The 13829-nt window shown below is 47.4% G+C and overlaps 1 protein-coding gene across 2 annotated transcripts in view; it reads right to left on the reverse strand.

Moving 5' to 3' along the window:
• PKN2 (protein kinase N2) overlaps positions 1–13829 on the reverse strand; it is a 674671-nt gene that overhangs the window by 133980 nt on the left and 526862 nt on the right. For both annotated transcript variants that reach the window (XM_086953970.1, XM_086953971.1), the window contains exon 19: positions 1310–1452. In XM_086953970.1, coding sequence (XP_086810096.1) covers positions 1310–1452 — 143 coding nt within the window. The remainder of the gene's footprint in view (positions 1–1309; positions 1453–13829) is intronic.

A 13829-nucleotide genomic window follows, 5' to 3' on the forward strand; every position in this document is an offset into this window, starting at 1 on the left:
ATTTATGCCACACAAAACAGGGCTTCAAAAGAGGCAACATGCTTGTGGACTGAATGTATAAATTTACTATAACAAGGCGGGAAATCGGATGAGTTATGGCTAATGGGAACATTCATACAGCTAAAACCAGCCCAATTTCCAACCCTGCAATTATATAGGTGAAGGGTAGTCCCACGGATAGGGATGAACCCATGATCAGGCCTCACTCTTATTTAGTATTGTAGTTAGTGACAATTGCTATAGCACTAGAAAGTACCCAGGAAATCAAGAATGTAGGATGTTCCTGGCAAAGAACTGTAGATGGAGCATGTGTCCCTACTTGACTACCAACAAAGGCTTGAGACAATGCTGGCCTAGTCAGGGTGCTCAGAGCAGGAACTAAGTGTGACTATAAATTGGAGATTAGGACAGAACTGTTCTGTTTGAGGGATGGTCTTGGCCAAGAAAAGAAAACAATCATGGTTTTTATATCTTTCAATATCCGGGAGATATTGCCTAATGACTACCAAATACACCAGGGTTAAACAAAGGGAAATTCATATTGCTTTGCAGGAACACTGGCGAAAGTAACCATGATGTCAAGTGAAGCATGCCAAAGAGTTTGGACGAACACTACCTTTTCAGGCCTGTTATGCCCAGCAGACTTATAACTTGTACAAAAGGTTGGATCCTTTAACTAGGACATAATTTGACAAATCTATTCAGCATGGCAGTTGGTCTATATAAATGATCCGAAAACAAGGGTTTCCCAAATGAATTTAAGGAATGTCCTAAAATAAACAAACACATTATGACCATGGACCCTAATGAAGCCAGGAAAAATGAGAGTTCCATAATCACCCTTATCCAAGAAGACTTTAAACAATAAAAAAAGGTTCTAAAGATTCAGTAGAACATTTGCGCTCAAATAGTTCAAAAGTAGATTATATACATGCACATCTAATACTGCTTAGTAATCCTCTTCTTCAAAAGTGCTTTGCGTAGGTTATGTCTTTTTCCTGTAGATAGCTGTAAGTGGATATTTTTTTGAAAATGTTTTAAACTTGCACATTAAAAAACGAATAGTTGCTAAAATACGTGCATGACTGATGAAGCCCCCACCTTCTATTTCCGGCTGAAGAATGTTTTTATGAATCGTTAATCAAAATGTAGATTGCACTTGGTAGCTAACAACTAATGCGGATACATTAGTTTCTGACCACTGTAGAATTCAGAGGGCTATAAATGCAGTTTTTAAGCAAAGTGAAAATATTACCAGATCATTAATACGATTTTCCAATCATGCTACTTGTAAAGTGTTTATGCATACCTCACCAACAAGCATTTCATAAATTAGCACTCCAAGACCCCACCAGTCAACAGCTCTTGTATAGGATGTTTCAGTCAACACTTCCGGTGCTAGGAATTCTGGTGTGCCACAGAAAGTGCTTGTTCGGTCTCCAAATCCCATTCCTGAAAAAAAAAAAATATTGGGAATCAAAGACCTAGCCCTTTGGGATAAAATACACCCAGGATGTCACACTGTGGTCTAAACTAATCATCAAATGGAGTAAAATTAAAGTTATACTTGATTTTTTTTTGCTTGTGAAGTGCATGGCCTATTTATTTCGTTTTAGTCTGTATTGGTTAAAGTATAAAACCTCCATAAAATCTTAAGGCAAAAAAAACATTTATATACCTACTAAAATATTCTAACAAGATGTAAATTTGATTGTTGTTTTAAAATATTAATGATTGAGAAAAACAGAATATGGGGGGGGGGGGGGGGGTGGAGGGTTCCTTATTTTCACCATAACCTGCAGTTAGTATTGTTGCTATAGAGAGGATTCCAACTATTGATTAGTTCTTGAAAAGGAAGATAACCAATCCTAAACAATAACGAAAAAAAAGTGTCTTGTCTTCCACTGGAGAAAAATAGTAGAAATAATTACTCACAAAACCGATTCCTAGTTCTCGTTCATTCTTCGTAGATGTGTACAATCAATTTATCTGCTCCGAGTATTTTTTTACCTTCATTGTAAAATTATATTTCAATTTATTTGTAAAGCTGTTTGCATCATAACAATTAGGCACTTGATCAATCTAATTCAGGATCATTTTTAAATTGTCTCAAATTCTAAACAGTAACGATCAAGACAACTGCCTTTGTTACTTCCTAAAACCCTAAAAAGCTGTACATGTAAGACCTAGACAAATTATAAAAGCAAATAGTTCATTTTTCCATAACTATAAAGAGTTCAAACTTAGTAAAACTATGGGAGAGTGAGTTAACCTTGTCAGTACAGACAAATGCTGGCACTAGTAAAGGAACTATCCTACTATTTGGCTATTGAGCGTGTATAGTTGAACATCAAAATCTGTAGGTTGAAGAGTAGTGGTGCTAATCTGAAACTCTGTTTTACACATTTGATCCACATCCTTGGTTTGGGAGGCTATTAGAGAACTCATTATCAGGTTATTAACAAGCGCCAGATAAAACAATAGCGCCTTTGAATTGAAGTCAGCAATTGATTACCTTGCATAGAAATTAACTTGCTCCACAAAAACAGCCTTATTAACTGAATGAAAGGCAGAAGTAAAATTCACAGATCATCAATACAAAGAATTTCCATTCCAATATTTTTGTTGGTAAGATGAGCGAAAGACAGGCAATTAAGTATTGAGTGGTTTGAAAGGAAACTAGTTTGGATGGTGGGAACTAGTTATTTTCCTCCGACCGTTAGTGTGGCTGTAAATGCAGTCACTTGAGTTTCTAGGATTGGTTCCAATAACATACGTACAGATTGGTAACAGAATCATGCTACTACAAGCTAGAGAAATCTATTTAAACACCATAGGTATGCCTATTAAGAGGGCATGCTCTAAGACCCAGTGTTTGATATATCTTGGTCAAATATTTGTCAATCTGTGACTCAGGGTTTAATATTTCCAATCAAACCCTCTAAATCAGCTACAAAGTATAGATACATTCATAATACTTATAGGTACTAGCTTGAACTATTCTTGAACAAATTGTCTTGACCCTTAACTGATTAAATGTAATTGTTTTCCCCGAAATTCTGGCTGTGAGCTTATAGTTGAGGGAAATAACATTTCCACTGACCTCAAGTCACAATTTTTCACATTTCTAGTTTCCAAAAACTCCACCTTTTGGAGACCAAGCACTGAAACACTTAAACCAGATATTAAGTTAGCAAATGCTAAAGCTCACAGCTTTTGTGCTACGACTAACGCAGAAAAGGATGGGCTGGTAGCGCCAGTCATGTCCCAAGATATTTCTATGTACCCATCAAAGCAAATCATGTAGAGGATGGAGACAAAAGTATGAAAAGAACAAAGTCAATCTATTCCGCAACCACATAGGAGACAGACTGTTGGACCCGGCCCTTTAGGCAGGTTCACCCCTAGACTTTTTGCTTTTTCCTAGCCTGTTTTTGGAACCTGGTGGTGGTGATTTTAGGCCTCTGCGCACTTTTTCGCTGTGGTACAGTGTAAAGTGCTTGAGCTCTCTGTGAATGTGGAGAGTGACCTGCCCTCCCATAGGAATGAATGGGGAATATGTATGCCCATGGTAGTTCCTGATGTGTGGGGAGTGCAGGGGCGAGTTTGGTATGTACGAACTCGTGACAATGAATGCTGCAAAATGATATATGCGGCATGACTGTGTCTAGTCTAGAAGTACTACTTTTGGAAGTTGGCATATTTGTGTAAGTTGGTGCTGGCGTGTGATTGGCTGGTGAGCCTGGCCCAGAGTGCCTGGGCCTGCTTGTGGATTGACTGTCTGGTTTGAGGATGACAGGGGCTGGAGAGCCCAGGAGGTTGTCTGAAGTCAGCCCATGGATGAAAGGCAGCATCTGCTGCCAGGGAAGTGGGAGGAGATGGCACCTGATAGTGAAGGGCTGTGCCTGCCTAACTACAAAGCTGGCTCCACCTCCCGCTGGGCGACTGTCACCTCTGTCCCTGATACTGAAGGGACTTCCCTATAACCAGTTCTAGCTGGTTCTCACACTGTCTGCTTCAAAGGACTTCAAAGGACTTCAAAGACTTTTCACTGTATAAAAAGGGGCTGTGTCCCCTTCCAAAATGTTCTTGTTTCTAACTTGAATCTGCCAGGGGCATGCTGCTGCTGGGGCTCAGGGGAATCCCTGGGCCCTGCCCATCCCCTGGACCTCTGATGGACTTTCCTGGACTCCGGGGGGACCCCTCTGCCTTGGCTGGGCTGATGGGGGGGACTTTGATTTGCCTCCTGGGAATCTCTGGGACCTTTTCAGCATGGAGAAGCTGCATTTTCCTGCAGAGAGCGCTTTCTGTGGACCCTTCTTGCTGTAGGGGTCTGCTCTGGGGACCTTTGGCGCCTGGGAGCGCTGTGCTGTGATCCTAGCGCTTGAGAGCGCTCCTGGCTGCATTTCGTTGCACGCATTTTGCGTGAGGATTGGCGGGTGCCACCCCGCTTATTTGATTATTTACTTTATGAGTGCCCACCTCGCTTATTTTCAACTTTACTTTATCTTCGGCTGCCCACGCCGTGATTGCCGATATTTTTTTTTGTCTGCCTGCCTACCTGAGCTAGAGAGGGGCTGCTGCGCTGCCCGCGGCGACCCGGAAGTGACTGGCCGGCCGGGCAATCCGAGCGCGGCCGGCCGGAAGGTACCGCCCCCGAAGTCCGGGGGGAAGGAGAGGAGCCTGACGAGGGAGGAGCGGAGGGGGCGCGGGGCACATTGTCGGTGCCCGCCTCCACCGCAAATCCATACCGGCAGCTACGAGAAGTCCTGCGCCGCCGCCTGCAGAGAGGAGCCCCCGCCGATGACGGCCGGTGAGTGCAAGCAGCTAGGGGGGGCTCCGCGAGGCTGTTGTGGTGCCGATGCGAGGCACCAGCTGTGGGCCTGAAGATTGGGCGGCCCCGTATGGCAGTGGGCCGCCCCAACGTGATTTAAAGCTGAGAGGCTCTGGGGGCATGTTATGAAGCTCCGTGCGGTGCCGGTCGAGGCACCGAGTAAGGGCGGCCCCGAATGGCAGTGGGTCGCCCCACCATGATTACAGAGCCGCGAAGGGCTCTTGAGGGCCCGCATTGCTGCATGTTGGTGCCGCTTCGAGGCACAGAGTCAGGGCGGCCCCGGTTGGCAGCGGGTCGCCCAAACGTTGCCCAGAGCCATGAGAAGGCTCCGGGGGCCATTTGTTGTTAGAGGGGGCATCTGGGCACATTGCCGGTGCCGGCCCTCTCCTTCCTGCGAGGAATGTGTTTATAGAGCCTGTATGGCTCCCACAGTGGGTGCAGTTTGCGCCCAAGGGTCAGTGAGGACCCTGTCGCAGTTTTTTAGCGCCTGGACGCCTCAGGGCAACTGTAGCGCTCTACAAGTCATATTTTCATTTCATTTCATTTCATTTCATTTCATTCTTTGATGATTCCCCAGCTGCCCAGCACTTTGTGGGCAGCTGCCACGTTTAGGCCACGTTTAGGCTTTTTGTACTTTGAGACTGGCGCTGCATGGCAGCGCACCCTGACATTGACTCAGGGCGTCTGAGCCCCAACAAGGCCAGTTGGCCTAGGGACTGCCACAGGTGGTGGCTTATGTAAGTTATGCGCAACGTGATTCCTATGTTTTTAATAGTAATTGCCTACTGTGTGGTTTTGCGCTATTGTGTTATTTTGGCACCTCTGAATGTTTTTAGGCATCATGTGCCTTTCTTCTCATGCGCTGCACCTCTGAATGTTTTAGGCATCATGTGTCTTCTTGCGCTGCACCCCTGAATGTATTTTATTGCATCATGTGCTTTATTCTTAACACCTCTGAATGTTTTAGGCATCATGTGTTCTATTTATTACTCCTCTGAATGTGTTTCAGGCATAATGGGTAATGTGTTTTGGTATACCCCTAAATGTATTTTATTCTTAGGTGGTTGTCCTTTTTAGTACAGGTGGTCCTAGTGAGGTCCTGGTACCTGTTCCCAGTAGATACTGGATGTGATTTATAACGGTTACTTTGTGCTACAGTGATGTTATATTCTTTTATTCAAATTTGACAAGTATTTCTATTTCTGAAAGTGTTGATTATGACAGTGGCCCATGTGGCCCTGTCTTGTAAATAATCCCATGTGAATATTACCCGTGCCAGTTGGCACCCTGGAAATGTGTGATTTTATCTGATGTGTTTTTACAATACAAAAGTTATTTTTATAATAACCTTGTGTGGAGTCTCTTTTGTGGTGTGCCTAGTATGTTGTTGCTGTTATGCGCTAGCGCAAATGCTTTACACATTGCCTCCGAGTTTAGCCTTACTGCTTGGGCAAAGCTACCAAGGGGGTGAGCAGGGGTTATCTTGGCGTGTGACTTCCTTGCCCTGACTAGAATGGTGGTTTCTGCCTGGCTTTGGCGTCAGCCTTAGCCTACTAGAAATAGCCAGTTCTAACACAGACTTACAAGGAATATGCAGTAGTTCCTGTAGCCATCAGAAAGAACAGTACTGAAGCTAAGTAACTTCTCATGGATACTCACTTCTGCAGCTTCCTTGACTAAAAGCATTACATAGCCTTGCAATGGAGATTGAAACATGAGCAACAAACGCGATACCTGCAGATTCCTCACCTGTAGAACAATCCCAGGCATCAGACTGGATCCGGAAACTTAAAAACCCTCTTGTTGCTGGTAGGGGGCACTGGCTATGGCTGACGCCGGAAAGGACTTTAGATGACGACCCAGAAGCCATATATCGCCCGCCCTGGTGCAATGATGTCAGTTTCCATTTATTTTTCCCAAGCATTCAAGGCGAGTGAACAGACTATAAGACATCCATCAAATGGGGAGGCAGATGAGTCGGAGAGTAAAGTGACAGTTAGACAGAGTATCTATCAGAAAGATTGTTACGGCAGATAAGTAACTTTTTCTTCTGATAGATACTTCAACCTGCAGATTCCTCACCTGCAAAACAGATTTTAGAACAATACTCTACCGAGGGAGGAGAGTTGGCGAATGCTTAGACAAAGAAATTCTGCAGAAGGGACCTGGCAAATTGTCAGTCCCTATGCACCTCCGATTCCAGACAGTAATGCTTGGCGAAAGTGTGCAAGGATGCCCATGTCATAGTCAAGCAGATCTCTGAGATCGGGACGCCTTTATGACAAAGGCGTAAGACATAGATTTGACTCTGTTGGAAGGAGCCCTTATGCATTCTTGAGTCTTTTTTTGGCAAAAGAATAGCAGCATTTGATTCAAGGGATAATGCACCTCGAGAAAATTCTTTTCTGCACTGCTCTGCCCTTCGTAGAAACCCAGTTTCCGACGAAGAGCTGGTCCTCCACATATATGTCCTTGGTACGGTCCAGATAGAAGTTGACTGTCCGCCTAAGATCCAAAGTGATGCAGCCACTCCACCTCCTCCGAAGGATAGGGTTGGGGGACAGGGGGGATACATTTTTGGGAGGGTGATGGAATGATCCATGTGGAAAGGAGTCATCACTTTTGGCAGGAAAGCAACCATGGTTGGCAACACCAATTTATAGAAATATAACAAGCTTGCAACTCACTCACCAGTCGGGAAGATGTGATACCCACCAAAATCAGTTTAAAGGGACACCTATGTAGGGGCTCAAACTGAGTTCCCATGGGAAAAGTCAAGACAAAATTAACGTCCCATTGCGGGAAAACAAAGAGGGTTGGAGTATACAGATTTGTCAACCCCTTCAGAATACGCATGACAAAGGGGGACATGAAAAGGGGTTGCTTGTCTGGCAGATATAGAAATGCAGACAATGCTGCTAAGTGCCTCCTGACAGTGCCTAATCCACTAACCCCCTGATAGAGAGAACGTGAATATTGCAGGAACAGAGACAGCTTTGCCTCCAAGGGGTGCACATTACTGTCTGCACCCCATGCAATAAAGTTGCACCATCTGCCTAAGTAAATCAAATTGGCGGAGAGGTGATGCGCTGACAAGGTGACATCTACCACCTCCGTTGGCAGCTTAAAAGAGCTCAGATTTCGCAGCTCAATCTCCATACATGGAGGACGACAACTACCCTTTTCGTCTGGGAGAGAATGTCCGGCCTTAAGGGAAGTCGAAGCGAGGGACACATGGAGAAGGGATGAAGGTCTGCATACCACACTCTTCTTAGCCTATATGGGGCAATGAGAATGACTTGTGCCCAGTCTTCGTTAATCTTCCTCAGAACCTGAGGAATCAAGGGTGCAGGGGAGATGTATAATGCATCTGAACATTTCACCTCAACTGAAAAACGACCCCCAAGGCTCCCATCAATGGATATTGGAGGGCACAGAACTATTGACATTGAGCACCTGAGGAGCGCCCCACTGGGCGAAGATCTGCTGGACTACATCTGGTAGAAAACACAACACGTGATCAGCAAGATAATGCCAGGTAAGGCTGTTTCCTCTAACATGCAGGGACCAAGCTAGGTGACTGGCCATGAGCCAGACCCCTTAACAGTGTGCCCAAGACCAGAGTCTCAACACTTACAGGCAATGGAGTTGAGACCCAACTCGCTCTAGCTTGTGGACCTAGCACATCTCTGGTGTGTTGTCCCTCAAGGTCTGGACGGTCCAACCTTGGCTGGAGGGGAGGAAGACATTTAGGGGAGGAAAGGAAGAACACATTCAGCACCAGGAGTTTCAACAGGTTGATCTGATGGACCTGCTGTTCTGGAGATCAGTCTCTGATCTCCAGATGGGCTCCTCAACCTAGGGTGGAGGCATCTGGTACTACCATACTCATGGTTGGAGGGGGAATGAAGGCCGTCCTAGAGCTTAGGCTTACCTCTTACCCCCCCCATCAAGCTAATTCCCAATTCTGCCGCAGATCTGGGAGAGATCAAGATGGAGTCCAACACGTCTCCCCTGTACCATATGCAGTGCCTGCAGAGGCACAACTGCAGGGCCCTCATGTTCCAACTAGGAGAATGCATGAATGCACGAAGCCAGCAGACCAAGGAATCTCAGAACTGAAAGGATAGGACCATTTCTTGGATTTCAGCAATCCTCTGACTTGGCGGAAAGGTGGGAAGAAGGGTGGTGTCCAGTACTGGACCAATGAACTGGAGTACCACATGTGAGATTTGGGCTTGTTGATGGAAAAGTCCAGGTCAAACAGCACGGATTCTGTTGGCTGCAGATGGTGCACCTACACCTCTGGCAAACTGCCTTTATTAGTCTGTTGTCCAGGTACAGAAAGATGGGGATGCCCAAACTTCTATAATGGGCCACAGGAAGTACCATCACCTTTATGAAGAAGTGAGGTGACTATGTTAAGCTAAAGGGAAGTACCACAGATAGGTAGCACTTAGAATCCACCACACATCGCAAGTACTTCTTGTGCAATCGTAGGGTGGGGATGTGGCGGTCCTCATCCTGCAGATCGAGGGACACCATCCAGTCTCCAAGTTTCAAAGCCAGCAGTACTTGAGCAAGGGTCAGCATCTTTAACTTTTCCTTTTTGATTAAGTTAAGTTTCCTGAGGACCAGAGTCGGATGCAGACTGCCATACTTCTTGGGCATCAGTAAGTAGCATGCATACCATCCTAGATCCCTTTCCTGTTCTAGCACTAACTCCACCGCTCCTTTCAGAAGGAGTGCTTGTAGGAAGCTGGCTCTTATATTCTAAACCAAGTGAGTTATAGTGTGCACAGAGACCAGCGGAACCCCAAAGGTAGGCGGAGGTAAAAGATTGTCACACACTCAAAGACTGAATTCAGACCAATTGGTTTTGTGTAAAAATATTCTTTTAGTTATTTTATTTCCTAGAACCAAGCAAGCCTGGCACAGGTAAGTGATTTATGCTTTGCAGTAATAAGACAGTTTGATTTGTAGTAATATACAGTTTGATTTGCAGTTGTATATATACTTTGGTTTGATTAGAGTAGAGCTACTAGTAATGCAATGTTTCGAAATATAGTATATATACTTTGTATTGGCTTTTCAATAGAATGTCAAGTAGATTACTTTTCTTACACGGTGTAGTATAACTGGATACTGCATTGGGACATTTCCTGTAAACAGGTAAGTAAAAGCGTTTTTGTTATTTGGTTACAGGTTTAAAGACTTTTATAGATTTTCCAACTCCACACTTAGAAACGTTTTCATAGAAAACAGTCAATGTTATCCCATGCATAAAAATAGTGTTACCGGTAAGTACTTTATTGTGGGAGTTGGATTTCTGGGGTTAGACTCAGGGGTCATCCAGGGTCAAGAATGCACTTTTGTTACACCCTCAGCGGCACTAGGGCAGTAGGCTGCAGAGTGCTGAGGCCCAATGTGATCTAATGGGGGATAGGGGGCCTCAGGTTGGTGGCTGCGCATGAGCAGGTCACAAGGTTGTGGGAGCAAAGTTCCTGGACTTAAGCTCAGGGCACATGGGGGTTTAAGATAGCACCAAAGGTACACCCTAAGCTGCACTAGGGCGGCTGGGTGCTGGTTTGTCATAAGGTGCCCTGTTACTTTCAATTGTTTTGCAAACACACTGCAGGCTCGGGGAGGAAGGTCTTCTGGGTGCGACCACCACTTGGAGAGTTAAGTAGGGATGCTGGGGGTTGGTTAAACACCATCGATTGGGCCACCCAAGACCGTGAGTCGTCGGAGGCAGGGATGTCTTTTAAGGTCGGATCTTCTTACCAGCTCCTGGTCGCAGTTGGGGGGGGGGGGGGGGGGGGGGGGGGGGGATCTTCCGGATCGAGGCTGCAGGCGTCGGCTGGAGGCTTGAGGCAGGTCAGGGATCACCGAATCTCTGGTCACGATTACCAGGGAGACCTCCTCATGGTGTTGGGCCACTCGAACTTGGGCCGTGGGCGTCGGGTGGGGACTCGAGAATTTCACCAGAGCTGGAGTATGTTGGTGAACAAATCCGGTGTTCATGGGAGACAAAGTCTTTGGTTTGGAAGGCAGGGCAGGTCCTTGGGGTTCTTGAGGTTGCTGACCTGAGTTTCGCTTCTGCAGGTTCGAGGTGGGGACAGGCTGGTAAGTCAGTAGGCATCCCCCTCTTAGCTTTGGCACAGCTGTTTGGTGCTTCTTTTCTCCTTGTAGTTTCTTGTCTGAGGAGGCAAGGTTCAGGGGTGCCCCTAAATACTAGATTTAGGAGGCGTTACAGGTAGGTAAAAGAATGGAACCAGTGGGTCCCTTCCCTAGGGTGAATAGGCCCCCTATTATGCCACCCTCCAGTGGGAGGGGGGCATATGCCTCACTCTGGTTGGCTTGCCAGATGTCATCCAGGTTTTGCTTTAGGGTCAAACAAAGGAGTTGGAAGTAGCTCGACCTCCAGCACCGTCAATCTTGGAACTGGCTCCAATGAAGACAGAACCAGTGAGGGTCTTGGAGTCAGAGTAGAAGTCAGTACCCGATTCAGTGTGGAACCACGGGGGGTTCAATGGGATTAGAGGGTGAGGAGGACAGACCCAATGGCATTCACCCAAATGAAGGCCTCTGTGGATCGCTGAGACCCAAAAGTGCATCCCGAGGGAGCTGCAAAAATGCTGGCCATCCTCACTGGCCTGGTAAATTTGGGGTGCAGTGGGACCAGTTTTGCACTGGACTCCTTGATTGGGGATCTGGAGCAGGATCAATAGGGACCTCCATGCTCTCATGACTCCTCTTTGGGGTGCAGCAGCATGGAGGTTTGCTGGTCGTATTTTCGAATCCTTGTGCTGTCCTTCTGACTCTGGGCTCTGGGAGACTGACGTGGGGCTCCCATCTACATTTTGGACTCTGGGGGCTTGTCGAGCGACGCCTGCACAGCGGAGGCGGACTCCAAGTCCCAGGATTCCCTCACTGAGCACACCTGGGCTGGGAACGAGTAACGCCCCCCTAAGGACATTACTATATAACGATTCCAGTATCTCTGCATCACGGGAGCATCCCGGGAGAAGCCCGGGACAAGGGCGGGACCGTTTGTGACCGTTAGTGGCCGGGAGAGGCCGGGTCGGGCCACCCCTCTTGGTCTTGTGAACTGGTGCCTCCATAGTCTGTTATGTTTAACAGGCTCTCTTTGAACTAGTAATCAGTGTAAAAAAAAAAGTTGATTAATATACTTAGCAATCGTCGACTACAGGATAATTGAGTATTACCTCCTAGCACCTTCTAGTACCTCTTACTGTGCAATTTATAGAGTTGTACTTGTTGGAGTTTGTTGTCAGCACAGCACGTGTGCCCACAACACTTACCCCTGTATACATAGTGGTAAAGTATGGGGAAGAATAATCCTGTGCTATCTGTTCCTGCCCCAAAACAAAAAGCAGTTCTAAAGCCTCCGCTACCTAGTCTGACAGCAATTGACCGTATGTTGCAGAAAACCATCGGGGTGGTGGTTGTCATAGAAAATACAGAACGCCGCCTCTCGCTTCCTGCTGGCTCTCTTCCCCCTTTGCAATCTACCAATATATCGATGCTAGCACCGTCCCAGACATGGTTTTGTGTATCCTGGGTAGGCAGGGCTTTTCAGGAAGGTGACTGCTGAGTGGCACCCCGGTGCTCACTACGCATAGGCCGGTCAGAACCAGTTCCAGGGGCACACCAGCCCCTGGCCTGGGGAAAGTCCGGCATGGCAGAGGGGTGTAACCACTTCCCTCCTAGTCCTACCCATAGGCAGGACCTAGTCACCGGGTCAGCCCCCTTTTTTAGTATAAAGATGGGAGCGGGCCCCCTGTTCAAATTAGATCATCTTTGGAATCAAGACACGACTTTCTTTGAAAGGACTTCACGATTTCTTCTTCAAGATTCTCCCTTGTGGCTAAGGAGTAGTCACCCTGCATCAAGCGGGCACCATCCTAAGAACACTGCGGTCTGCTGCAAGTCCTTCTTCACGAATCCGACGACCCAGCTCGACGAGACCCGGCTTCCCTGGCACCTCTGACCTCTACTCACCTCTACAGCAAAGCTGAGAACCGTGAGTGCGACGAGACCTCGAGGGACCGACGATCGCCAAGACTGCACGACTTCTTTGTAACAAGCCCACCGAGTCTTCCACTGGTGAGTGCTTTGGGGTCCGAGAAGCCCCAACCCTGCGCAGCTCCAGCACCCAAGATCAGCCTCCCTGCATCTCCACGATCTGCGTGGGGCCCTTCTGCTGTTTGCTGTGCACCGCGTTGTTTGGCTACTAGCCGGCTGGCTTGTGGCCTTCTGAACGACGCCCGACGACATCACTGCTGCTGGTCTGGTTGCTCCAGACGGGCCCTTGCTTCCTTCTTCAAGAGAGGCACCCCGGACCCTCCTGGTCCACTCCAGACGCCATTTTAGGTCCACCGCGTGGGCTTGAATTTGCCAAGGCTTTGTTGCCCAATCCTGGGTCCAGCGACGCCGACAGCTTCTATCTTCGTGGGACAGCTCGCTCCTCCATCCTGGTCGCCGACAACGCCTCCTGGTCCGTGAGATCTCCGAGCACAGCGTCACCCACTCGCCTAGTCGAGGTGGCTACCATCCGGTGCCCTCCTGGTGCCTACTGGCTAGTAGTCTCGAACTTGGTCCCCTCTGCTTTCAGGTGTCATCTTCCATCGATCCAGGCTTGGATCACCCGAACTTTCTTCACTGGTCGCCTGCCAGCAACTTCTTTCTTCCAGGCTCCTGGTCCGGCAACGAGGATTCCCGACGTCTTTTGAATCCTATGCAGCTGCAGCCCCTGGGCTAGGTAACTTCGGCATTTCGGTGCCCCAGCATAGCCTCACTATCCAAGGGTCAGAATCCACTTTCGTTTTCTCCCTACCAGGTCGGGTTCGCCCGAGAACACTAACTCTGCAATTACTAGCTACCATAGACTTTGTCCCGCATCACGCGTGAGAGTGCACACTCTGCACCCGAGTCCCCTAGGCCTCCTATAAGTAATCTGAAGGTTCTATAG

The sequence above is a fragment of the Lissotriton vulgaris genome, chromosome 1_1 (assembly GCF_964263255.1).
Source record: "Lissotriton vulgaris chromosome 1_1, aLisVul1.2, whole genome shotgun sequence".
Taxonomy (NCBI): domain Eukaryota; kingdom Metazoa; phylum Chordata; class Amphibia; order Caudata; family Salamandridae; genus Lissotriton; species Lissotriton vulgaris.